Below are 27,473 nucleotides of genomic sequence, written 5' to 3' on the forward strand. Positions count from 1 at the left end.
GGCTGGGAGTATAGATCATTGGTAGAATAGTGGGCTTAGTGTCATGAAACCTGGCTTTATAGCAAAAGGAAAGAGAATGGTGTGCTTCTGTGTGTGACAGTTCTACATTTATTTTTTGTCATCTCTGTCATGAGTAGCTTCACAGTACTGTTGTTCTCTTGAGCCCACAGAGGTGGTTTTGCCACTCAGACAGGCCCAGAAGTGCAGGGGACCTGCCATGGGAACTGCTCTGCTCCTTCCTGTGTGTGGTTGTGCTCACGGCTTTACTCCTTGTAGCACTAAGTGGGATGCAAACAGCTGGAGGTTCCGGTCAGCAGTGAGTGCCTCTCAGGAAAAAAAAAGACACCCCTTGGAAAGGGAGGACGAGGGAGCACAGGTGTTGTCTAGTGAGTGGGTTAAGCTTTCAGAATTTCAGAAAAACAAGACTTTGTATTAAATAGCTACTAGTTGCCGTGTTTGAGGGGCTAGAGAGTTGGCCCAGTGGTTAAGAATTCATAAGCCGGGCATGATGGCCCGCGTCTTTAATCCCAGCACTCGGGAGGCAGAGGCAGGCAGATCGTTGTGAGTTTGAGGTCAGCCTGGTCTACCAGGTGAGTCTAGGACAGCCAAGGCTACACAGAGAAACCCTGTCTCGGGGGGAAAAAAGTCATACTGCAGCTGGCCGTGGTGTTGCAAGCCTTAAATCCAAGCTGAGGCAGAGACAGGAGGGTCTCAGAGTTCGAGGCCAGCCTGTTCTAGGTCAGCCAGGGCTACCCAGGGAAACCCTGTCTCAAAAAACCAAAACCAAAAGTGTGCTACTGCTTTTACTAGCACCAACGTCAGTGCTTTAGCTCTGGCTCCAGGGGATAATGTTATGGGAGCTCACCAGAGATGACCACCAAGACTCGGTGTACGGCTGGTTGGTGTGGCCCTGAGTGTTCACAACATCGGATTTTTAAGGGCAGGGACCTCCTCCAGCATCCCAGCCGCAGCTGCAGAGTAAGCAGTTTTAACAGAAGCTAAGATAAGCGATCAGCTGGAGGAGGCTCCACACAAAGAAGCAATTTAGCCAAGGCTAGGATAAGTTAACTAGGACATCCTGACCTTTGGCTCCTAGAATAGAGCTGGATAGTTTTCCATGGGATTTTCCATTAAATTCTAGTTAAACCTAGAAACAGCCTCAGCAAGAGTACAAATGGAGGAACCTCTGCCTTGTCCTGCACTGTCATAGCCTGGTGCCCTCTTTTGGATTCTGGACGCCCGTACGCACATGTGACACACACACACACACACACACACACACACACACACACACACATACCCCACATAAACATTTTAAAAGTAAGATTGTGAGGCTGAATTTAAAGTCCTTAACGTAGACCTGGCACTAAGCAGTGTAAACCTATTCCTCATATTGTTTATCGTTAAACATTAAGTCAGATGCTAGCTGAATTTCTAAAAAATATTTTACTGGACACTGGTGTTTTGTCTGCATGCATGTCTATGTGAGGTGTCAGAAGCCCTGGAGCAGGAGTTACAGACAGGTAGGCTGCCATGTGGGTGCTGGGAATTGAACCTGGGTTCTCTGGAAGAGCAGCCAGTGCTCTAACTGCTGAGCCATATCTCCAGCCCTGTTAGCTGAATTTTATGGACCTTGTTGAGGGCCTCTGATAATTTGCAAAAGAATTCTTTACAGGAGCCATAATTCAGAGGCTGTGGAGTTGGCTTAGCAGTTATTTCTCATACATTTCTCTTCCAGAAAGATCCAAGTTCAATCCTAGCACCCATGTCAGGCAGCACACAACTGCCTGTAATCTAGTTCCTGAGGGTCTACTGCTTTTGGCCTCCAGTAGTGTACATGCACACACACACACACACACACACACACACACACACACACACACATGATTACAGATAAAATAAATCATTCTGGGGCTGAAGATGGCTCAGGAGGTAAGAGGATTGGCTCTTCCAGAAGACCCTGGTTCAACTCCCAGCCTTCTCATGACAGCTAATAGCTGTCTGTAATTTCAGTCCCAAGAGATCCATTGCCCTCCCAGGCACTGCAATACCTATGTGGTATGCAGACAAAATACTTACATACATAAAATCTCAAAGGAGATAAGGAAAAATAAAACAAGAAAAATTCGTAGTTCAGGGCCGGGGAGATGGCTCAGTTGGCAAAGCCCTTGCACTGTAAACAGGAGGATGTGGAGAGCATGGTGCTACACTTAATAACTCCAGGGCCTCAGAGGTGGAGACAGGATCCCTGGGGCTCACTGGCCTGCCGCTCTAGCCTAATTGCTGAGCTCTAGGCTAAAGAGAGACCCTTTCTCAGGGGAGATGGGCGGCGTCCCTCAGACGACAGCTGATCCCTCCAGTTTCTTCACATGTGTGCATTTAATACAAAGAACAGTGCATGAATGTTAAGTGTGAAATAGCTCAGAGGGATGCTGTGCGCTGACCCCAATAGCCTAGCTCTTCATTTCCTTCCAAAAACTGTCGTGCACGCTTGTACATCCAGGCAGATTTTCCCACACTCACAGCAAGCCATTTTGTACAGTTTCCTCTATTTTAGAAATGTAAAATTTAAATACCAAACTGAATACCAAATTCACTGTCTTAAGTGTATATTCAGTGGCTGAACTCTATGAAAATTGTTGTGTAACCATTAAGCACCACCCAATTCCAGAATCATTATCCTCTTGCAAAAACTCTAGAAGATTCTGATGCCAGGCCTGGTGACCTGGGCTCCATCCCTGGAAACACATGGTGGAAGGAGAGAAAAAGAGAGTTCGGCTAGTTGTCTTTATGCACGCGTGAGTGTGCGCGTGCACAGACAACACACACACACACACACACACACACACACACACACACACACGAGAACACAGCATGTGTGTCCCCATTAAATAAATGAAAACACAATAAAACCAACCCTGAAATTCTGTCCTGGAGATGTAGCTCAGTTGGTAGAGTACTTGCCTAGTATGTGTGAGGTGCTGGGTTCAATCCCCAGCAGCCCCTGCTTTCCCCAGGGTAAATATATCAATGTTGGAAAAAGAACAACAAAAAACCGAAACACCAGTAAAGAACTGAAGCCCTGTTCTCATTAGATAGTTATCCCCTCCATGCCCTCTTTTCCCTGACCCTGGTCACCTCTGTCCTGTTTGTCTCTGAACTTGAACGTTCTGCCAGTGGAATCACAGTACTTAGCCTTCCTTTTCTTTTTTGGGTACTGGAAATGGAAGCCTGGCTCCTGCAGAGGCTGGGATGTGCTTTGTTGCTGACACAGAGTGGCAGACTTATTTCACCCAGCACATCCTCAAGACTGGGCCATGGTATTAGAATTCTCTCTGCTCCCAGGACCCAGTAATCTTCATCAGACACAAACTGCACATCCGGGTTTCTGCTGAAGGACACAGTTCCATCCTTTTCATGTTATGACTGGATGCTTCAGAATCTGTTCAAAGCTTAGTGTTTTCGCTCTCTGGCTCTGGTGCTGACAATGAGCTCAAGGTCTCAGGCTGTTGTAAACTAAACTCCTTCCTCTTGATATTCTCCAGGGGTCTTTCTGACCCTAACTTTCTTTCTGCACCCTGTTATCTGTAGATACTGCACTATCTGGGGTACACTTAGACAAAAGTGGCGTCCTGGGTGTTCCCTAACTTTGGGGAATTTGCTTTATGCTACATGTCGGCAAACCCCTTAGGTTTGTTTAATGATCTTAAGAGAAACTGTTCTTTTGTTTGTTTGCTTTTTCGAGACAGGTTTTTCTGTGTAGCCCTGGCTGTCCTAGAACTTTCTCTGTAGACCAGGCTGGCCTTGAACTCACAGAGATCCCTATGCCTCTGCCTCCCGAGTGCTGGGATTAAAGGCGTGCGCCACCACGGCCTGGGTAAGCTGTTTTGTTTTCTTACTGATTCTAAATTTACATTTCCTAGATGTGGCCAGTTGGATAGTGCATTGAGTGAAGCTACTAGCCGAGTGCGAACACTTGAGAATAAGAATAACTTGCTAGAGATGGAAGTGGTAAGTACGCGTGGGGCTGGCTTTAGTGGGGTAACGTGGGAAAGGTGTGCGCCACCGCGTGGGGCTGGCTCTAGTGGCGTAATGTGGGAAAGGTGTGCGCCACCGTGCTTTTAGTCTTACTGACTAGGAGTGCAGAAGCTTTTTTTTCCTTTCTTTCTAGATAGAGTTTCTCTGTGTAGCCTTGGCTGTTCAGGAACTCATTCTGTACACCAGGCTGGCCTTGAACTCACAAAGATCATCCTGCCTCTGCTTCCTGAGTGCTGGGATTAAAGGTGTGCACCACCATGCTAGGGAAGTTTTATTCTCTTATTTTTATTTTTACTATTTTTTAAAAGATTTCTTTCTTTATTATTATGTATACATTGCTGTGCCCATATATACACCTGCAGACCAGAAGAGGGCATCAGATCCCATTGGAGACGGTTGTGAGCCACCATGTGGTTGCTGGGAATTGAACTCAGGACCTCTGGAAGAGCAGACAGTGCTCTTAACCTCTGAGCCATCTCTCCAGCCCTTTTATTTTTAGATTTATTTGTGTATATGGGCACTCTGTTGCATGTATGCCTGCATGACAGAAGAAGATCAGACAGAAGAGGGCGTGGCATGTTATAGCCATCTCTCCAGCCCCAAGTTTTGTTCTTTATATATTAACCTTTGAAGCAAAATTTTGGTAGAAAATGCCCGTTTTGTTCTATAAGTTGTCTCTACTTTCATGCCTGGCCCCATTCTGGGTGGAATTTGGCTCCTCACCAAGCTAGGTCGGTGTCTAGAAACTGAGTCAGCCCAGCCCTTTGTTGCTTTGTTTCAGTTGGCTCCTTCTCAGTGGTGAACTCCACTACAAAGTTAGGGATTAGGATCTTTCTTGTTAATCTTTCTTTCTGTTGTTTTTTTATAGAGATGGGGTCTTGTTGTGTTTTGGCTCAGAGTGGTCTTGAACTTGTAGGCTTAAGCGGTCTTTGCAGTTCAGCCTTTCAGGTCGGTTGGATTGCAGGCAGGAGGCATTGGGCCTAGACTTACTCTTACATTTGACAGCCGATGGTCTGGCACCTGTATGGGATTCCAGGCATAAGCACTGAATGAATGCTAACATGTGAGATGCATTTTTAAATTTGTGTTTTCATAGAGTGTGGTTTAGAAGCCCCCATCCCCCAGCATATTAATCTGAGCAGTATATTCTAGTCACAGCTTCAGAGTTCCTCTGATGTTTGTGGTTATTTTTTTCTTCGTTTGTGTGATCTGCAGACAGTACTGTCTCTGCAGGTCCTAGAATCCTTGTATCCCTATGTAGCTGTTTTCTGTCTCCACCTTTGGATGTCTCATGGAGCTGTTCCACTAGAGTGGTCCTTTCTAGACTCTGAGCCAGGACATAACAAAATGTCTAAGTAGCTTAGTTCCATTTGTATGTTTGTTTTGTTTTTTATTTTATTTATTTTTTAGTGTAAACAGCAGTATTTTACTGAGGAAGTAGATACCTTATTTTGACAAGTCTACAAATCAGACTGCCATAAAAGATGATAAAATGCATGTATAATATATGATGAAAATACAGATTGCAATGAGAAAAGCACACTGAAAGATCACTGTATTAACTTTTAAATATAGATAGATTCTTTTCAAATTTTTTCCTAGTCACCAGTTGGATCTTTCTTCAAACTTTTGCTTATACATCTGGCTTCATTGTAGTCTCTCACTCCTTTTGTAAAAAATTTTGATTTATTAAAATGTATTCATATTATATCCAGATTGTTATGTATTTTTAGTTTAATGAGCATAATTTATTAGCTAATACTGAAGCACTGTTTTCACGTACCTCTGTCTTTACTGTGTAGAGTGATTTGAGAGAACGCTTCAATGCAGCCAGCAGCGCCTCCAAAATTTTGCAGGACCGAATTGAAGAAATGAGAACAAGCAATAAAGAAAAAGATAACACCATCATTAGGCTAAAATGTCGGCTGCAGGATCTGGAGGAAGCCTTTGAGAACGCTTACAAGCTCTCAGATGATAAAGAAGCCAGGCTGAAACAAGAAAACAAAATGTTTCAAGATGTAAGTACCCGCCAGGAGCCAGCACTGTGCTGCTGCCTGGGGGCTCTGACAGAAGCAGCTTAAGGGAGAAAGGGTTGGCTTTGGCTTACAGCTGCAGAGGGGTAGTCCCTCATGATGGGGAAGCCATGCTCCAGGCAGGGAAAGTGTTGTCACACTGCACTGTACTCAAAAAGCAGAGAGTGAGCCATACAGCCTCAAGGCCCAGCCCTGTGACTAACTTCTTCTAGGAGTCTCCATGACTTTCCCAAACAATGCCAGTAGCTTGGGTACCAACTGCTCAAACAGAAGCCTTTGGGGGCCATTTCCCATTCAATGTATGGTAATGTGTTTAGCTAAAGTACTCTCTGACTTTTCTAGGAACACTTGGTCTAAGAGACTCTTAAATTCCACAATCTGCCCCCCCAACCCCCCTTAGGGAAGCGGTCCCTCTGATCCTGCAGCAGGAAGTCAGCTGTAGTAGGATGACTGAACTCCCTCACTTTTCTGTTTCTAGTGTGTCAACTCTTGAGCTGCCATAACATCTGTGTCTGGCAGGATAAAACGATATAAACCAGATTTAGAGCAGGGCCTTTTTTGAGAGAGGGTCTTGGCTGTGTAGCCATGGCCTTGAGCTTGTGATTCCCCTGCCTCAGTCCCTGGAGTGCTATAGTTATAGCCATTCACACCCATGCCTGACTGTTTGTTATTGTTGCTTTTATGTGTTGCTAGCCCCCCTTCTGCTCCATCCTGTTGTGCAGATAAGAGTCTAAGGACGCTAATGGTGTCACTTTGTGTGTGTGTGTACTGCTTGTGGTGTGAACCCTTTCATGGTCTTTTAGAGCCAGTTTGGTTGTTGGTGGGTTTTTTGTTTTTGTTTTTGTTTTGAGACACTGTCTCTCTGTATAACTGAGCCCTGCCCTGTCCTGGACTTGCTCTGTAGACCAGGCTGGTCTTGAACTCACAGAGATCGGCCTGCCTCTGCCTCCCAAGTGCTGGGATTAAAGGTGTGCACCTCTACCACCTCGCTTAGTTTGCTTTTTTAAAACTTTATTATGTGTGTGTGCACATATCATGTGTGCATGTGAGTGTGGGCACATGTGTGTGGAGGTCAGAGGACAACTTTCCAGAGTCTGAGCTCTGGCTCCCACATCAAAGACTTCTTCCTGCTGAGCTGTCTGCTCAGCCCAGGTTTGCCTTTTTTTTTTTTTTTTTAGATTTGTATTTTGTGTGTATGAGTGTTTTGCCTGAATTTATGTACATTCTGTACGTGCTTGATATAAACAGAAACCAGAAGAGAATGCTGGGTCCCTTGGAGCTCCAGTTAGATGGTTGTAAGCTGCTAAGTGGGTGCAGCGAGCCAAACCAGGTCCTCTGGCAGAGAGAGCAGCCAGTGTTCTTAGCCATCGCTTTAAACCCCAGGTTTGAATATTTTATGTTGATTTAATTTCACTTAAAATTGGATTTGTAAAACATTGATACTGGACTGGGTTCCAGGTTGTAAATTTTTTCATAAGGTTTATTTTCTCTTTACATTTCTTTCACTTTGTGTGTGTGTGTATGTTTGTGTATACATGCATGCTCATATTCGATGGTCTCATAGGTAGAGGTCAAAGAACAACTTGTGGGTTCTGGGAGTCAAACTCAGATTGTCTTGCTTTGGGGCAAGGCCCTCACCTGCCATCTTGCTGGCTTTCTAAGACTTTAATATCTGGATTCTTAAGTTATGGTACTTAAATGATCTGAAATCATTTTGTCTTGAAGTCTTCCTGGTAGTTGTGGGCGTGCTTCTTCCTTTGCGTGTAAAGACTTTGTTGTCATGGAGTTCCATGGACAGGGAGTCTGAGTGGAAGCCGGGCTGGTGGTAAGATGCGCCAGTTGTCCATAGGAAGTAATTGCACAGGCTTCAGTTGCTCTGATCAGTTTGATCATGGCCCGTGACTTCCGCCATCTGGGAATGCTGCTGTGGGCAGCTGATTTTTGTCACCTGTTGTGTTCCTCCCTCTGGAGACTTTGGGGTCCTGCTTGCCTGAAATGATGCAGTTTGATTCTATGTTCATTGTTTTTTTGTGGGGCACCTAATAGACTGTTGACTCCGGGAGTTTTCTTGTTTTCTGCACCTGGTGTTGTGGCGCATACCTTTAATCCCAGCACTTGGGATGCAGAGGCAGGCAGATCTCTGTGAGTTCGAGGCCAGCCTGGTCTACAAAGTGAGTCCAGGACAGCCAAGGCTACACAGAGAAACCCTGTCTCGAAAAAACAGAACAGAACAAAACAAAACAAAAGACATGGGGCTGGAGAGATGGCTCAGAGGTTAAGAGCACTGCCTGCTCTTCCAGAGGTCCTGAGTTCAATTCCCAGCGACCACATGGTGGCTCACAGCCATCTACAATGTGATCTGGTGCCCTCTCCTGGCCTGCAGGTGTATATGCCGGCAAGCACTGTATACATAATAAATAAATAAATCTTTAAAAAAAAAACAAAAAACAAAAAAAACAAAAGACATGTACTACCATGCCCAGCATTTTAAAAGGTTTTTGTTGTTGTTGTTATGTGTATTGAATGTTCTGCCTGAATGTATGTTACGTGCATGCAGTGTCTTCAGAGGCCAGAAGAGGGTGACAAACCTCCTGGAACTGGAGTAACAGACAGTTGTGAGCCACCATGTGGGAACTAAGAATTGAACCTGAGTCCCCAGGAAGACCAACCACCGCTTTTACCCAGTGAGCTATTTCTTCAGGCCTGGTGGATTTTAAAAGCCCTCTCAAGGCAGTGACTTCCCTGAAATACCCTGTTCCTATTCTAATGACTTTCCACCCCACCCACTTCCATCAGTTTTTAAAATGTACTTTTATTTTCAGCCCTGCCTTCTGTTCCTCCCATTTCTTTCTTATGTTTTAATGTTAGCCTTTTCTATATGGAAAGATGCATTCTCTGTTAAGACTGACTTCTTCAAATTAATTAGAAATTAGCTTTGCTGGGAACAGACTTGGGGTCCTCTGGAAGGGCAACAAGTGCTCTTAAGCAGCACCCCCCTCTGGGAACTCTTAAGCAGCACCCACCTCTGGGAACTCTTAAGCAGCACCCCACCTCTGGGAACTCTTAAGCAGCACCCCACCTCTGGGGACTCTTAAGCAGCACCCCACCTCTGGGGACTCTTAAGCAGCACCCCCCCTCTGGGAACTCTTAAGCAGCACCCCCCTCTGGGGACTCTTAAGCAGCACTCCACCTCTGGGGACTCTTAAGCAGCACCCCACCTCTGGGAACTCTTAAGCAGCATCCCACCTCTGGGAACTCTTAAGCAGCACCCCACCTCTGGGAACTCTTAAGCAGCACCCCCCTCTGGGGACTCTTAAGCAGCACCCCACCTCTGGGAACTCTTAAGCAGCACCCCACCTCTGGGAACTCTTAAGCAGCACCCCACCTCTGGGGACTCTTAAGCAGCACCCCACCTCTGGGAACTCTTAAGCAGCACCCCCCTCTGGGGACTCTTAAGCAGCACCCCACCTCTGGGGACTCTTAAGCAGCACCCCACCTCTGGGAACTCTTAAGCAGCACCCCACCTCTGGGAACTCTTAAGCAGCACCCCCCTCTGGGGACTCTTAAGCAGCACCCCCCTCTGGGGACTCTTAAGCAGCACCCCACCTCTGGGAACTCTTAAGCAGCACCCCACCTCTGGGAACTCTTAAGCAGCACCCCCCTCTGGGAACTCTTAAGCAGCACCCCACCTCTGGGGACTCTTAAGCAGCACCCCACCTCTGGGAACTCTTAAGCAGCACCCCACCTCTGGGAACTCTTAAGCAGCACCCCCCTCTGGGGACTCTTAAGCAGCACCCCCCTCTGGGGACTCTTAAGCAGCACCCCACCTCTGGGAACTCTTAAGCAGCACCCCACCTCTGGGAACTCTTAAGCAGTACCCCCCTCTGGGAACTCTTAAGCAGCACCCCCCTCTGGGGACTCTTAAGCAGCACCCCCCTCTGGGGACTCTTAAGCAGCACCCCCCTCTGGGAACTCTTAAGCAGCACCCCCCTCTGGGAACTCTTAAGCAGCACCCCACCTCTGGGAACTCTTAAGCAGCACCCCACCTCTGGGAACTCTTAAGCAGCACCCCCCCTCTGCGACCTCGGTACCTGCAGCCCCAGGAGAGCCAGTCCTCTTCTAGCTCTTCGCGTTTGCCCAGCTGCTATGAAATCCAGTGCATTTCCTTGTTTCATGGGATTCCTACCTCCTAATTTTCAATCTTCCCCACTCTTGCCAGTGCCATTTCTAGCCAGTGTCCCCAAGTTGGGGACAAGACCCCAACCAGTTCAGCAAGGCCTGGAGCGAAGGACCCATCACTACCGAAGAAATGTCGGGTGGTATGTGAGCCACCATAATGCCTGTGATCCCAGCCTGCAGTGTTTGCCCCTTTCCCTCATCCCAAACCCTGAGTTCAACCGAGCAGCCCCAGCTGTCTCTGGCATTTACCTCTTTGAGAGCTGGTGGCATGTTCAGAGGTCGAAGGTCCCACACTGTGTCCCTTGAGCCAGCAGCCAGCCTGTACTGCCTGAAGGCTCTCAGCTGTGGTGCCCCACCCCCTCCTCACATACACCTCAGCCTTGGAGGGACCTCATTTCTCTCTGCTGTGCTTTTCCCCCCTTCAGAAGTTGTTATTGGCACCCTTTCTCCCTAGCTTTTATCCTGGGCCAGAATGCTCATGTCGTCCACCTGGGCGGGTAGGTTTTATATGTGAATGCTTTTTTAAAATTTTTTTTTATTTACACAACTAATAGGCTAAGAAACCTGCAAGTGATCCATCACCCATACTGAGCCCTCTCTTGTGTTGAAGTGGTGCTCACTGTTCAGTACCTGGGCATCCTATGGTACTACCCAGACCCCTGTACTTATACATGGATTACCTGGGGCCGTTATCTGAGTCAGCATCTTCTTGTGCCCTCATTATAGTCAAGGAAGGCCACCAGCTTTTATCACCAACTAGAGAGCCAGCACCCAGCTGCCATGGAATCTAGTGTATTTCCTTGTTTCATGGGATTTCCACCCCCTTATTCCTTAGTCTTTCCAAGCCTCTGCCCTCCTCTCTCCTCAGAGAAGGTCCTCTGCTCCCTGGCTGCCATGTGTGGTGGCTGTGTCCTCTAGGTAGTGTCCCTGGAACATCTTAGGACTTCAGAACCCACCTGGTACTCTCTTAAACCTCCTTAAAGCCCCATTGGATGGACTTAACGGAGGAGACAGGAGCCTCCCTGCTTTCTGCACAGGTTCACTGCACACACACCATGTTGTCCCCTCCCTCACCTCCTGTCTGCCACTCACAGAGCAGGTGACATAGTCCCATAAGACAAAGTGACTTATGCATTTATTAACATTAAATACATGATATTCTATCAATCAAAAAGAAAAAGAAAAAAGAAGGTAGCTTTGTAGCCCCGGGCAGGACGGCATCCTGGGGACGGGTTGCAGAGCTGTCTCAGTTCCTGTAGATCTTAGAGCTGGCTCTACTGCTTACCTGCCTGGGAGGGGCCAGGCCTGGGCCCAGGATCCAGTTTCAGGCAAAAGATGGTAGAAGGCTAGAGGCAGGAGTCTTAACCTAGGCTTTTTCCACAGTGTGTTTTTTTGTGTGTGCTTTCAGTTGTGCCTTGTAGCTGATTTAGGCAGTCACCTAGTGGCACAGGATGTGATAGGTCCTGCAATTCTCCTGCCTTTTGAACACGTTTCTGTTATTTTAAAAGCCATTTCTGGCCGGGTGGTGGTGGCGCACACCTTTAATCCCAGGACTCGGAAGGCAGAGGCAGGTGGATCGCTGTGAGTTCAAGGACAGCCTGGTCTACAAGGCAAGTCCAGGACAGCCAAGGCTACACAGAGAAACCCTATCTTGAAAACCCCCCAAAAATATAAAAGCCATTTCCATACTTTCTTCCATAGAAGAGTGTTCTGTTCTCATTTTGGGCCTTTCTGGGGGCTCTTACTGTGTTGTGTAAGGTCTCACTGGCCTCAGATTTACCAGCCTCCTGCAGCCTCCTGAATGCTGGGATCACAGGATATACCACCATGTGTATTTTAAAATAAAATAATGCTAGGTTTTTTGGCATTGTATTTTTTACAATGGAGAGATGGCTCAGCGGTTAAGAGCACAGGCTACTCTTCCAGAGGACCCAGGTTCAATTCCCAGCACTCACAAAGCAGCTCACACCTGTCTGTAACTTCAGTTCCAGAGGATCTAACATACATGCACGCAAACGTCAGTGCACCATAGAATTAAATAAGTAAATAAATAAATAAGAAAGTATATGAATTTTATGTAATAAAAATTTTTAAGGACACTACAAATACATTTTACTATTATGTCAAGGCCTTATATTGCTATTGTTTCAGACTTAAAAGGCTTTCAGGCATTTATCAGGAACGTCCCACTCCCTTTTCCAGAGCTCCTGCTCTCCTTCCTGACAGGCAGCTTGAGGTGCTGCCCATCTGTGACCTGTGCAGCTCTGTCATACACTTCTCTGTTTTCTTTGCAGCTCTTAGGAGAGTATGAATCCCTTGGGAAGGAGCATGGGCGAGTGAAGGTAAGGGGGACAGTCTGCCCAGGCATGTGTAGGGGCAAGGGCAGCGGCGTGTGAAGCAGACGGCCTGGCTCTTCTTCCCGCTCTCCGTCCATAGCGACTTGAAGCAGCCCGTGTGTTCACCGTTCTTGTGTGGATTTCTTTATTTTCAAATAGCTGTCCTACTTGACTGGCGCGTTTGTGGAAGCTGTTAGTTTACCAAATACTGGTGGGTGGCTGGTGCGCTTGATGAAAGTTGAGATGAAGGTAGGCAGACGATTTAGGCACCGCATAGGCTCAGATGGCCATCTCACCCCTGCAACTGTACAGGCAGACGTTTTGAAGCATTTAGGTTTTTTATGGCATGGTAGGAGTTTATCCACTGTGTCTGGATTCTTAACTGAAGCTCTGTTTGGGGTTCTGTATCTGGACTCAGTGAAGCCCCACCGTCAGCCATGAGTGTTTCCAGCCAGGTTATTTCACGTAGTAGAGGATCGTGGCTTTGCAAGGCTGTCGGGAAGGTCTGTGTCGCTACAGCTAAGACTGTTTCAGGAATAAACCACAGTTTGGTTGTGCTGTCTGCTAAGCCTTCAGTACGTTTGTAGCGCAAATAGACCCATCGTAACGCGGGCTTGCTTCTAGTTGAGCAGGCATCGGGCTGCAGCTGTTAGAGTCTCTGGGATGGACCAGGGTCTATGCTCTCGCTTCCCCCTTGAGTTGCCTGGATTGGCTCCACAGCGATGCCATCCTTGAGATGCCATTGTAATGAACAGCCAGCTGCTGGCCTTGCATTTGCTTTATGTTACATGTTTGAAGGTAAAAGTTTCCATCTGCATACTTATCTCCAGTTATGCAAATTCCTTCTCCCTCAGGATACATTAAACATGACTGAGAACAAATTGCTTGATGCACACACTCAGATTTCTGATTTGAAAAGGTAAGTGTTTTACTAGCAAAACACACTGTTAATTACCCTTTGTGTTTGTATTGACAGTGAGGAAAAGAAACTCCCCTGAGGACTTCTAAAGCAGTGTGAGATCTGGTTTTATCCTAATCCTTGGACATGTAAATGCATTACATTTTAGCTAGGGAGATGCTTAAGTGATCAGAATCCATCGGTGGTTGAGCTGCAGGTGCCTGCATTTTCCCAGACATGTGGTTTTTTCCAGCATAACGAGAAGCCTGAATGGCAAGTTCTAGAAGGACCTGGAAGAAGCCATCTAGTTCACTGGGTTATTCTTGTGCTCCGGAAGAAAATGAAATTCTCGCATGTTTGCAGGTGTCGCTTCCTTAAAGACCTGGTGTGGAGAGTGTCCATGGTCTGACTTGCCTTCCTAGGCAGCTGCAATCATAGATGATCCATATTACAGTGATAAGAAATAATTAAACTAGGCCTGGAGAGATGACACAGTGCTTAAGAGCACACACCAGCCTTCCAGAGCAGCCTTCCAGAGTTCAGTGCCCAGCACCATGTGAGGTACAGCACAATCTCCTGTGCCTCAGCTCCAGGGAACCCAGCTTTGTCCTTTAGCCTCCTTACCTGCACCCATGAGTACTTACACATAGACATACTTACACATGCTTACACATAGACTCCCACATGTACACTTTAGTAAAACTAAGTCTTTAAGAAAAGGAATATCACCAGGTGCAGTGGCGCACGCCTTTAATCCCAACACTCAGGAAAGCAAAGGCAGGCGATCTCTGTGAGTTCGAGGCCAGCCTGGCCTACAAAAAGTCCAAGATAGCCAAGGCTACACAGAGAAACCAAAGGAAAAATAATTATACCCCGAAGTTAGAGACTCACTTCAGTCTGAAGGATTTCCTTAGAAAAGGACAGCAGATGGCCACCTGCCTGACCCATTCATTCCTTACCAGGCTGGAGGAAGGACCTGTCATGTTAGTTCTTCCTTCTCTAGCTTGGTGGCAAGCTCCTTTTCTCTTTGAGCTGTCTTGCTGGCCCCCATACATGAAGTTTAAAAGAATGGAAAGAGGGCGAGATGAGCACTTGCGTGTACGCCTGATGACTTGAGTTTCATCCCCAGGCACCACAAAGGGAGAACTGACTCCTGAGAGTTGGCCTCTGACTTTCACACACACACACACACACACACACACACACACACACACACACACACACACACACGAAGGAAGGCCAGGCCAACTGGACATAGTTGTTGGCGGTAGTTATTTTCTGCTGAGAACATTGAAGGAGGCTTTTATTCTGAACATGGCACAAATGGGATGGATTGCTACCTCATCTCTGGGGTGAGAGTTGTTAGGAATATTTTAGCTTTTGCCTCTTAAAAATCAGGATGCTAAGCCAGCCGGTGATGGTACATGCCTTTAATCCTAGCACTCGGGGAGACGGAGGAGGTGGATCACTGAGTTCAAGGCCAACTTGGTCTACAAAGCAAGTCTGGGACAGCCAGGCCTAAAACAGAGAAACCTTGTCTCAAAAAACCAAACCACAAAAACAAAAACAATTCAGGATGTTTTCTTTCTTTCTTTCTTTCTTTCTTTCTTTCTTTCTTTTTTTTTTTTGACAGAATTTCTCCGTGTAGCCCTTGGCTGCCCTAGACTCACTAGGCTGGCCTCGAACTCACTGCAATCCACCGCTGGGACTAAAAGCATGCACCACTACTCCGGACATTATTTATTTTTAAAAATTTGTCCGGCATGCTCCATAGAATCCTGCTTGTCTTTTTTCCCCCTTTTTTCTTTAGATGTAGTCTATGAAATGCTGCTTTGCAGAGCCCAGTGTATTTGCTGCCCTTCATTTGAGGGAGGTTTCTGGGCAGCAGCCTATCTTTGCCTTCCTGAAGAGGGACAGCTAAGTACCATGTGGCAGCTGAGCTGTTTTCTGCCTGTTGCCTGTGTTTCATTTGTCTCACTGCTTTGGACCTAGGATGGTCTCCAAACTGGAAGCTCAGGTGAAGCAGGTGGAGCACGAGAACATGTTGAGTCTTCGGCACAGCACTAAAGCTCCCTCGAGGCCATCCCAAGCCAGGTAAGTGACTTCACTTAGTGTCTGTGCAGTGACGAGTAGTGCATGCCTTTAATGAGGCCCTGTGTTAATCAGGAAGCCAGCTTATATCCATATAGTCTTGTATGTGCTTTGAGGTCACTGTCGCTAACTGTCATCCACATCCCTACAAAGGAATGGAAAGAGGCAGGAAAGCAGAGGCGGGTGGTGAGGACCTGGCATGCGCTGTGTAGTCAGGTGGTGAGGACCTGGCATGCGCTATGTAGTCAGGTGGTGAGAACCGGGCATGTGCTGTGTAGTCAGGTGGCAAGGACTGGGCACGCTCTGTGCTCTTCATTCTTCTTCCACCACTCTCCATGAGGCCATAAGCAGTTCCCTTAAGTTTATTTACTGTGGATGAGTGCTTTATCTGCAGGAGGGGGCACCAGATCTCATTATAGATGTTGTGAGCCACCATGCGGTTCTGGGAATTGAACTCAGGACCTCTGGAGGAGCAGGCAGTGCTCCTTACCACTGAGCCATCTCTCCAGTCTTTCTCTTACTTTTAAAAAAGTCTTTCTTCAACCGGGTGTAGTGGTGCATGCCTGTAATCCCAGCACTTGGGAGGCAGAGGCAGGTGGATCGATATGAGTTTGAGGGCAGCCTGGTCTACAAGTGAGTCCAGGACAGCCAAGGGTACACAGAGAAACCCTGTCTCGAAAAACAAAAACAAACCAAAACAAAAAAGGGTTTCTTCTTCCACATAAGAAACTTTTTATTTACTGTAAGCAATTTTTAAAAAGATTTATTTCTATTGTTTTTAATTTGTGCAGGCATGTGCACTTGAGTTTAGAAGTGGGTGTTGGATTTCTGGAGCTGGAGTTACTGGCGTCTGTGAGCCTGTGAAACACCCAGTGTGGGTGCTCGGAGCTGAGCGTGGGTCCTCGGCAAGAGCAGTGAGCTCTGAGCCATCTCTCTACCCTAAGCAATTTTTTTGTTTTGTTTTGTTTTGTTTTTTTGAAACTGTTTTTCTGTGTAGCCTTGGCTGTCCTAGACTTGATTTGTAGACCAGGCTGGCCTTAAACTCACAGAGATCTGCCTGCCTCTGCCTCCTGAGTGCTGAGATTAAAGGTGTGCGCCACCACGCCCGACTGGAAGGATCACTATGATTTTAAGGCTATCCTGGTCTACATGAAGAGTTTTAGGCAAGCCAGGACTACGTAGAAAGACCCTGTCTCAAAAACAAAACAAAAACAAACACCATTGTGAACATATTTTTTTTTCGATAATCTGGAGTACTTTGCCAGTCTGCTGATCTTTGTTGTCTTCCCACAACCTGAACCCCATCAGCTTTCTGATGGGTGTAGATCAGCACTGTCCTGTGCCCCACATCTTTTAAGAGAAACGGTTGTAGTGGAGCAAGCCTTTAATCCCAGCACTCAGGAGGCAGAAGCAGGTGGATCTCTGAGTTCAAGGTGAGCCTGATCTACAGAGTGAGTTCCAGGATAGCCGGGCCTACATAATAAGATCCTGTTTCCAAAAAATAAAGGAAATTAAAATTAAAATTAAAAAAAAAAAAGAAAAAGAGGAAACAAAACCTTCTGAGTGGGAGAAAGCAGCCTTGAATTGTTTTTATGGTTCCTTCTTCAGTCAGAATTTGCAAAGGGATGGAACTCCATTTTAGCAGCTGCCTCTCCAGAGCTGCAAAGGGAGTGCAGGTTATTACCCGTTAGAACAGGGACACTGCACTGGAGAACATCTTAAAGCCTTAGCAATAAAATCCAGACATCTTATCTTTTGTTAATGGAAAAACAGTTGAGGATGGATCTATATTAAGTTGTGGTTTTCTCCTTTGTTTTTTCAGAATTAGCTTTACTGTAATCTTTGTCTGGTTTAGTTTTTATGTTTGAGGCGGTCTTACTATGTAGCCCTGGTTGGCCTAGTACTCTGGCTCAGGCGGGTTTCAAGCTTGCAATGGTCCTCTTCCCTCTGCCTCCCAAATGCTAAGATTGCAGGAATGTGCTGCCCCAGCACAGGGTTAGCTGCATGACCCAGTGACAGGAGATGGCATTAACTATCAGAATCCAAGTGTTTGCTTTTTTCAAGATAGGCTTTCTCTGTGTAGCCTTGGCTGTCCTGGGCATGCTTTGTAGACCAGGCTGGCCTCGAACTCACAATGATCCGCCTGCCTTTGCTCTGATCCTTGAGTTCTGGCATTATAGGCATGTACCACCACATCCAGCTTAGAATTCAGTTTCTAATTATGATTTTGGTTTAAAGTATATTAATAAGTAGATTGTTATTTTATAACAATATCTGTCAGAAAAAATTAATTTGTGATTTCTAACCTTCCTAAGCTGTAATTGTCAAAACACTTTTTATATTTTTGTTGAGTAAAAATTTTATATTTAAAAGTAAAGTGTGCTGGGACTGGTGGTGTACAACTGTAATCCCAGTACTTTCAGAGGCAGAGGCAGGTGGCTTTCTGTGAGTTTGAAGCCAGCATGGTCTACAAAGTGAGATCAGTATAGCCATGGCTACACAGAGAAACCCTGTCTGGGATGGGGATTGGGTGGGGAGATGGCTCAGTGTTTATGGATTAAGAGCCCTAGCTACTCCTCCAGGGGATCTGGGTTCAATTCCCAGCAGCCACATGACAGTTCACACTTGTCTGTAGCTTCATTTCCTGAGGATTCTACAAATGTACATACAGGCAAAACAAAAAAAAAGGATATGTCGGGGGCTGGAGAGATGACGTAATAATTAAGGGCGCTTGTTACTTAGAGAAGCAGAGTTCTCATCGTCCATGCTGGCAGCAAGCAATCGCTTCCAACTCCAGCTTCAGGGGATGTGACCCCCTCTTCTGAACTCCGTGGAACTGCACTCCTGTACCTGCCCACACTCACAAACACACATGTACCTATAATTAAAAAGTAAAAATAAAGGGCTGGAGAGATGGCTCAGAGGTTAAGCTCACTGGCTGTTCTTCCAAAGGTCCTGAGTTCAATTCCCAGCAACCACATGCTGCCTCACAACCATCTCTAAAGAGATCTGGTGCCCTCTTCTGGCCTGCTGGTTCACATGCAGGCAGAACAGTGTATACGTAATAAATAAAATAAAATCTTTAAAAAACAAAGTAAAAATAAAATGTTTTTAAAAGTAAGGAAATATGAGAGCTGGTGATATGTCTCAGCAGGTAAAGACAATTGCCACAAAATGTGATGACCTGAGCTTGATCCTCACATGTGACCATGACATACATGTGTACCTAACCCCACAGTACAAACATGAAAAATTAGCCAGTGTGGTGGTGCATACACTTGTAATTCCAGCTCTTGGGAGGTGGATGCAGCAGGATCAGCTGGGGTCATCTTGGCTGCACAACCTGATTGATAGCAAGCCTGGCTTGTGTAAGACCTTGTCTCAAACAAACGAACAAACCAAAGGAACCCAAGGTGAAAATTGAATTGCGAACAAGGCAAAGCAGAGGGAAGTCTTTTACAGTGGGATGCAAGGTGGCAGGGTTGTAAGGGGCCGCTTGTTCCTGTTGTTATAGGTAGGGGCCGAGTGTGCACATGACTTCAAAGGCCTGCAGGGGACTCTGCACACTCACTGCCTGGAGAGTCACAGCAGGGGTCACAGAGCCCTAGGTGAAGCTGTGGACTATTAGACATGGCTTTCTAAGTCATCGTCAGGAGTCTGGCTTTAACCTTTAGTCCATTGAGAATCCTCTAGAAGAGGTTATTTTAGGTTTTCTGAGATAGGATCTGTCAGTACAGCCCTGGCTGTCCCAGAACTTGCTATGTAGAGCAGGCTGGCCCCAACCTCATCCTCCTTCTTTATCCCAAGTGCTGCGACTAAAGGTGTATGCCACTGTGCCTGACACAGATGTGAAAAGTCTATAGTGTGTGTGTGTGTATGTATGCGTGCGTGCGCTCGTGTGTGTGCTCGTGTGTGTGTGTGTGTGTGTGTGTGTGTGTGTGTGTGTGTGTGTGTGTGTTCATTTGCCATGGTATACGTGGAAGCGAGAGGGTAATTTCCTGGATGTCTCTGCTTCTTCCTTTACTTGGATTCTAGGAATCATTAGTCTTTGCGCTAAGTGCATTATCCACTGAGCCGTCTCCCTGGCCCCTGAAGATTTCAGTATAATGAAACAATGTCACCTGACTTTCAATTTGTAAAGTTCCTGCCATGAGAAAGATGAAACAGGAAAGCGCGGAAACAGTGAGATGAATTGAGCCATCCTGGTGGTAGGAGAGCAGGTGTCTGGGTGTCTGGTGTCTATACGAATAATAGTTGTGGGCCAGGGAGGCACCTCAGCGGACAGAGGTGCTTGCAGCCAGGTGTCTCAGGTGGACGAAGGGAACCGATTTCCAAAAGTTGTCTTCTGACTTGTACACACACAATGTGGCATGTCAGTGCACACACCAAATAAATAAATGGAATATAAGAGTGTCTTTTTTCATTATAAGCAAAGAGATTTTGAAAGGTTCTGCAGGTGGAATCACAGAGCATGGTTGTGCCGTGGCTGGTGAGGCAAGAGAGGGACAGCTCGGCACACCTAAGAGGTCAGACCGACAGAGTGACCACTGAGACTTTGGCTTGGGACTCCCATGGGCTTGAAGCAGAAGCCGAGTGGGCAGCAGTAAGCACAGGCTTGAACTGAGAATGCCAGGCCTTGGAGCCAGCTATTTCCCAGCAGTGCTTACAGCTCCAGGCCTGATAGGAGCTGAGTGTCGGTGAGAGTGGGTACAGGATGGAGTCTTGGGAGCCCCAGTGCTTGTTGGGTAGAGGAGCTTGGCAGAGGAGCCTGTGAGACAGCTGCTAGAAGTGAGGGGGCAACCAGAGCAGCCACAGTCACTAAGTGCCTCTGAGGCATCGGGCAGTGAGGACGGATGAGGCCTGTTGGGTCTGCAGGGTGGAGGCTGTGTTGACTCAGAAGAGTGAGGCGTGTGTTTGAAGAGCACTGAAGACAGCCTACATGTCTAGCAGCTGGAAGTTCATTTGTTGTGATGTGCTTATTCAGGGTGGCCGGGTGTGAAAGGATTGGCAGGTTGCGGCCGTTAGACCAAAGCCAGCCTATGCCACCATTTTTTTTCTGTGTATGACTGAGCAGTTCTCACAGTGTGGGCAGGGCTGAGGCTTATGTGGCTCAGTTGGTGAAGCACTTGAAGCCCTAGAACTCTCATGAAACTGCTAGGTAGAGATGGGGCAGCAGGTTAGAGCACTGGCTGCTGCTCTTTCGAAGGACCGGGGTTCGATTCCAGCACCCACATGCGAGCTCACAGCATCTATAACTCTAGTTCTAGGAGATCGGACACCCTTTTTCTGGCCTCCAGGGGCACTAGTCATGCGTGTGAGACACAGACATACATGCAGGCAAAACACCTATACATATAAACTAAAATAATAACATTTAAAAATGCCAGGTGTGATAGTGTCTCTTTTAATCCTAGCACTGGGATTTTGGAAATAGGAGGTCCCTGGTAGTCATTTGCCATCAGTCTAACCAATGAAAGACCCTGTCTCAAAGGAGGTGGCCAGCTTTTTTGAGGAAGACTTCTGAGGTTGTCCTCTGGCCTCTGTGTGGATGCGCACACATGCTTAAGAGATACTTGGGACTGGAATGTTAAATTCTAGTACTTAGGAGGCAGAAACAGGTAGGTCTTCAGGGCTCACCTGAACTACACAGTGAATTCCAGGACAGCCAGGGCTCAAAGGCTCTACTGTGATGTTGTCTTAAAGGAAAAAATAGCAAGGTAGTTCATGTATTATATTCCTGTCCTATAAAACCTAAAATACTTGTTTTTATTCTGTTGCCCTTTGTAGAAAAAGGTGTTACAAATGTCTCCTCTGGACTGTCAGTTTGTAGTAATTTTAAGAGTGTGATATAGGGCTGGAGAGATGGCTCAGAGGTTAAGAGCACTGCCTGTCTTCCAGAGTTCAATTCCCAGCAACCACACCATGGCTCATAACCATCTTACAAGATCATCATGAGATCTGGTGCCTTTTTCTGGCACGCAGGTGTACATGCAGGCAGAACACTGTATACATAATAAGTCTTTTTTAAAAAGTGTAATATAGAACTATAAAAAGCTAGTTGAGGCCGGGCATGATGGCACACACCTTTAATCCCTGCACTTGGGAGGCAGAGGCAGAAGCAGGTGGATCTCTGTGAGTTCGAGGCCAGCCTGGTCTACAAAGTGAGGACAGCCAAGGATACACAGAGAAACCCTATGTCGGGGGGTGGAGGAGCGGGGAAGCTAGTTGAGGAAGAAATAGAATACTCTTTTTCTCTTTTCAAAGTGCTGGTGAATGGGGCTGTCAAGATGGCTCAGTGGGTTAAGGCCCTGACCACTAAGCCTGAAACGAATCTGATCCCTGGACCCACATGGTGGAAGGAGAGACCCGACTCCTGCAAGGTGTGCTCAGAGCTGCTCCAGTGGTCCGCGGCGTGTGCTTACCCCTCCCCCTACATACACACAGACATGCAGAGACAGGAGGTTCCTGTACAGGAAAGGGAGTCACTAGGGTCTTTTCACATTATAAGATAACTACGTGCTCTTTTAAGTCTGTTCCAAGTTGAGCTGCTGTGCTGTCCAGGGACGCCATAACCATTTCTTCTGTTATCCATAAAGCAATCTGAAGATACTACAACAAAATCGTTAACAAGCTGGTAATGGATCCAGGGCCTGGGAAATGTTCGAGTTAACAGTGTGGCCAGTGAGCTACATCTTTCGACCGCCTGTAGAACATAATGAGCAGCAACGTCAGCATGTACAGTAAATAGTTCTGAGTAGCTCTTAGGACCTTGCAAATGCAAAGTCTTTTTTTTTTTTACCCCCCTTCGAGACAGATTTCTCTGTGCAGCCCTGGCTGGCTGTCCTGGATTCGATCTCTAGGCCAGGTTGGCCTCTAACTCACAGAGATCCACCTGCCTCCGCCTCCCTGAGTGCTGGGATTACAGACGCACCACCATGCCTGGAGCAAATACAAAGTCTTAAGACGTGGTGGGAGTGTTGAGCAGCAGCTGAGAGCAGTGCCTGCCGGGAGCAAGGAACCACAGGACTGAGGAGGCTCAGCAGGGCTTTCGCTGTTCTTGTAGTGAGAAGTCTAAGGGGTGTAGACCAGAGCAAAAGAAGACCTTATGCTCAGTATGCCTGCATTGAGCATTACCTCTGTGTCTGTACATGCTTGGAATCTTTAAAAGAAATGGATACGTGTTAAAATTGTGTGTGCACGAATATGAGCTTACCACTGCTTATGTGTGCAGGCCAGAGGACAACTTTGAATGGTCAGTTCAAGACCCATATGGGTCGTGTGTATGTGTGTGTGTGTGTGTGTGTGTGTGTGTGTGTGTGTGTGTGTAAGTAATTTGTTTTAATGAACTACAAAAATAAAGGATAAGTATTTAGAATACAAAAGATCTATCATAACCAGTAGGAGACAAGTTTCTCCATGATAAAATGGTAAAGAGATGTGAAGCTGTACAGAAAAAGAAACTTAAATGCTAACAGCAATGAAAAGATGCTCATTGTCCTAAGAAATCAGGAAAATGCCAGTTAAAACAACATTAATCCTGTCATCAGACAGGCCAGATTTAGTTTGTTCCAAAATTTGACAAAGGTGCAGAAAGGAACTCGCTGGTGGCCACCTGTAGGTTGGTAGGGCTTGTCTAGACGGGGATTTGGCAGTAGCCAAAAGAATGAAGGCAATGGATCCGTCCCAAATGTCCTAGTTGTGTTTTTAGAAATTTGCTTTAGGTTAGTTCTCCCACATGTTAATTGTAGCATTGTTGAGATGGCGTCTACCACCAGGAGACAGAATCAGCAGCGTGCACTCAGACTGGAGAAGTGACTGACAGCTCCGCACACCAACATGAATAATCATGACCATACTGTTGAGGAGAAGCAGTAAAGGGTGTGGATAGCCTGCCCTTGTTTAACAAATGCAGCTATACATATGTATACAATGTTATGGCTCACAATTAAAAACAAATATGGCCAAGATCTAAGCATCTGTTAAGACTGAGAGTAGGTAGGTGGGTGCTTGTTGTAATAGTCTCTGTAATTCTCTAAGAAATGTTTGAAATGTTTCTTCATTGAAAAATTGAGGGGAAAGGGCTGGGGTGTTGCTCAGTGGCAGAGAGCCTGTTGAGCAGTGAACAAGGCCCCGGGGCATCAAGACATCTTTTCTGAAAGGTCAGATGTGACCTGGGGTTGACGTGAAATAGAGGGAGGACTACTTGTAGCAGGTTAAGTATGGCCGGAGTGGAGGAAGACAGTGCGTTGGTTTTCTCAGGCTTTGCTTTTTCTTTGAGGTTGGACCTGAGGTTATCTCCTGACTGAAGGCCGCTGTGAAGGGCAAGGGGAGGGCGTGTCTGCTAAGCATTGGGTTGATGCATAGGCACAGTTAGGGCCTGGTTTTCCAGCAAAGCTCAGCCATGGGACTGTGGACAGGGAGTAAGGCCACTGTCATCCATCCAGCCTGGGGTTTTGCTGCAGGGCAGATGTGAGAGTGGGAGTCAGGGTTGTGAGTAGTTGAAGGGGGCGCTGTGCAGTCCAGAGGGACAGAGAGGAACCAGCGACATCGGATTGATTAGCAAGGGGGAAGAGCATGGGCTTTCTGGCTGGTTGCTTGGCAGCAACAGGAACAGGAAGGTGGGGAGGGGGCCATAAGGAGTGTTAGTTTCCTTAGAGCTGTGCTCTCTGATTATGACGGAGTCTGGTCATGTCTTGTAGACAGAGTCACTGGGTCTAGAGGTTAAGGATAGCTCTGGAAGTTGCCCAGTGTGGTGACAGCAGGTCTAGTGATAAGATAGGTTTGTGCTGGTTGGTTTTGTCAGTGCAAACTGGAGCCATCTGGGAAGAGGGAACCTCAACCGAAAAAATAACCTCTCTAAGCAAGTCTGCGAAAATGATTGGCATTCATGTGGGAGGGCCCAGCGTACTGTGGGCAGTGCCACTCCTGAGCAGGTGGACGTGAGGTGTATAGGAAAGCTGGCTAAACTTGAACCTGGAGAGCAAGCCAGTAAGCATCACTCCTTCAAGATCCCTGCTTCATTTCCTGCCTCTAGGTTACTGCTTAAGTCCCTGCCCTGTCTAAGTAGACTAGACTGGCCCAGAGCTCAGAGATCATCTCCTCCACATCCTGAATGCTAGAGTTTAAGGCATAGGCTGGCACACCTTGCACTGGCTCAAAGTCTAGTATAGGGCAGGGCTTGGCTAGATGCAACCTTGGAAAGCTGGCTTATTTATTTATTTAATTTATTTAAGTGATGTGAACCTTGGGGAAGCTAGGCTTTAAAAAATGTTATCGTTTGCATTTTATTTATTCATCATTGTTGTGTGCGTGCGTGTGTGCGTTCATGCATGCATGCCACTCTGAGGAGATGGATGACTCTTGTGACTGTGATGCTGGAAAGTGCAGCTAGTGTGTGTAGGGAGTAGGAAAACAGCCATTGCTTATCTCTTACTGTGAGCTGGTGTAGAAAAGGGGACTGAGTGTGCTAGAGTGCAGGTGATTATTTATATACTGGTCTACATGTATACATGTACACAGAGAAAACATCCACCCACTATATGTGTGTGTGTGTATTTTTTTTAACTGAAATGCAAACCTTGTGATGCTGTGGAATGTTTTTTATCCCTTTAGCACGCTAGCAACCTCGGATGTCAGCAGGAGGAAGTGGCTGATTCCAGGAGCAGAGTACTCCATCTTCACCGGGCAGCCTCTGGACGCCAGGGACAGGAAGCTGGATAACCAGCTGGAGGAAACCGGGGTTCCGGGGTGAGATGACTGCAGAGGTCGCTTGAGGAGCGCTTTCATAGAGGGAGATTAGTCAAAAGTCCCTCCGTATGGGCTGTGGAAGGAAGGGGGGGGCAGGACAGAAACAGGTCTTGTCTTGGGATTTCTGCTTTCTCTTTGAAGTTGGAGCCGAGGTTCTTCCTGGATTGTCAAAGGCAGGATGGACGGGCTGGAGGGGAGTGGACAGGGCATGAAGCAGCTGTCTTGCAGAAGTGGAGCTTTCCCATTGTGGAAAGGGGGGTGTCCACTCAAGATTGTAGTGATGAATAGACGCAGCTGGGTGACGTGTTTCAGCAGAGCTCAGCCTGTGTGTGTGTGTGTGTGTGTGTGTGTGTGTGTGTGTGTGTGTGTACACACAAGACACCTTGCTCCTCTGCTCTTCCTCCCCGTATGCTGGGATCCTAGCAGGCGCCACCACACTCAGCTCATGAATCTTTTACTGTCTTAAATTTTCGAGCTCAATATAAGTGTTTTTGTTTCATTTGTCACTTGCACAGTAAGCACTCTTAGCCGTGGATCCATCTCCCCGTCCCCAGGAGGCTAATATTTTTAGGATGCTTTACCCTCCTAGGTTCTGCAAGTGCTTCTGCCTGTGCTCAGAGGCATAGCGCAGGTTCGTCCTTAGGACAATAGGCTAATGCTCTCACTCTGGGATGCCCATGTACGCTGGGCACCATATTGATAGAAATGTTGCATATGCTAGGGTGGCTAAGGACTAGGCAGCACTGGCTTGCTATGTGCAGGTTCAGTTTTAATTACTTGCAGTTTAATAATAAGACAGATATGGAGGTTAAATGTCAACTCTCCTGTTATTCCCCTGACTGTCTTAGTAAACTTGGCGTGGTTTGCTGTGACAAATGAACATAGGCTTACGTGTATGTGTGCATCTCTCCAGGTCAGCACAGCAGAGGCCTTGGCGACGGCCCACTTCCTGGCTTTTGGTGTGCATCAGAGTGCTCTCCAGTTTCTCCTCTTTCTCCCTTGTTTTATCTGTTATTTTCATTTTTAATTGTGTGTGTTTGTGCACGCACATGTGAGTACAGGGACACCCTGAGGCCAGAGGGGTTTGTTTGTTATGGTTTTTGAGGCGAGTCCTGATGTATGTCCCAGGCTAGCCTGGAACTTCTGACCATCCTCCTGCTTCAGCCTCCGGAACGCTGGGGTTACCTGCATGTGTGCCCGGCAGGCCTGCCCGTCTCTCTTTAGAAGGTGCTGCTCTCCTGACCTGTCCAATCTCCATTTCTTACTAAAGGCCCCAACTCCAAACACTCCCAGTGAGGTTAGGCTGTTACCTGTGCATTCTGGCATAGGAGACAAGCCAGTGTTCAGCCCTCAGCAGTTACAGTCGCGGCTCCTGTTTTAGATACCACTCTCCTCCAGAAAAGGACGCTTCCCTTGGACGGTCACCAGCAAGCTTATTGATTAAGAAGCAGAGGGACGCTCCAGACACGCCAGTCATGAAAGCTTTAAAGGAGCTCAATGAAGAAAGAATATTTAAAAATTGGGGGACACAGACAGAGAAAGAGGATACCTCAAGTAGTAAGTTTTTTGTTTTTTTAATTTTAAGATTTATTAATTTTGTTTTACATCTGTGAGTGTTTTGCTTGCATGTATGACTGTGTAACACATATGAACCTGGTGCACATGGAGGTATCAGAGTCCCTGGAACTGGGTTACAAATGTTGGTGAGCTGCTGTGTGAGTGCTGAGAACTGAACCAAACTCTTTGCAAGAGCAGTAAGGACTCTTATCTGATCTTTCTAACCTTCCCCGCCTCCCCATCGCGGCCCCATAGTATTTTCTTTCTCATTTGATGTTAAAGGAAAGAGGTGACTGCCCTTTTCCTTAATTTATTTTATATTCTTTAAAATTAAATTTCAGCCAGGCATGAAATCTCAGCACTTTCAAGGTAGAGGCAAGAGCTTGAAGCCAGCCTGGTTTACATAGTGTGTTCCATGTCTGTCAGAGCTACAGAGTGAGAACTTGCCTCAAAAAATAAAGATAAATTCTTAGGTAATGAAATGAAGTCCTGATTTATGATACTACTCTAGCACCATTGCATAGATAACTGGGCCCTAAGAATAATTTATTTTTGTCCTGGCATAGCATGTACCTTTCAAACAAAGCAAACTGC

The 27,473-nt window shown here is 46.7% G+C and overlaps 1 protein-coding gene across 4 annotated transcripts in view; it reads left to right on the forward strand.

The window, feature by feature from the left end:
- MPHOSPH9 (M-phase phosphoprotein 9) overlaps positions 1–27,473 on the forward strand; it is a 72,303-nt gene that overhangs the window by 29,796 nt on the left and 15,034 nt on the right. For all 4 annotated transcript variants that reach the window (XR_014775457.1, XM_084762018.1, XM_084762016.1 and 1 more), the window contains exons 11-17: positions 3,924–4,011; positions 5,841–6,056; positions 12,545–12,592; positions 13,441–13,505; positions 15,477–15,578; positions 25,188–25,322; positions 26,704–26,879. Coding sequence is in view for 3 of the 4 variants with exons in the window: in XM_084762018.1 (XP_084618144.1) it covers positions 3,924–4,011; positions 5,841–6,056; positions 12,545–12,592; positions 13,441–13,505; positions 15,477–15,578; positions 25,188–25,322; positions 26,704–26,879 (830 nt within the window). In the remaining variant the exon portion in view is untranslated. The remainder of the gene's footprint in view (positions 1–3,923; positions 4,012–5,840; positions 6,057–12,544; positions 12,593–13,440; positions 13,506–15,476; positions 15,579–25,187; positions 25,323–26,703; positions 26,880–27,473) is intronic.

The sequence above is a fragment of the Acomys minous genome (genome assembly GCF_964271855.1).
Source record: "Acomys minous genome assembly, chromosome: 16".
NCBI classification, from domain to species: domain Eukaryota; kingdom Metazoa; phylum Chordata; class Mammalia; order Rodentia; family Muridae; genus Acomys; species Acomys minous.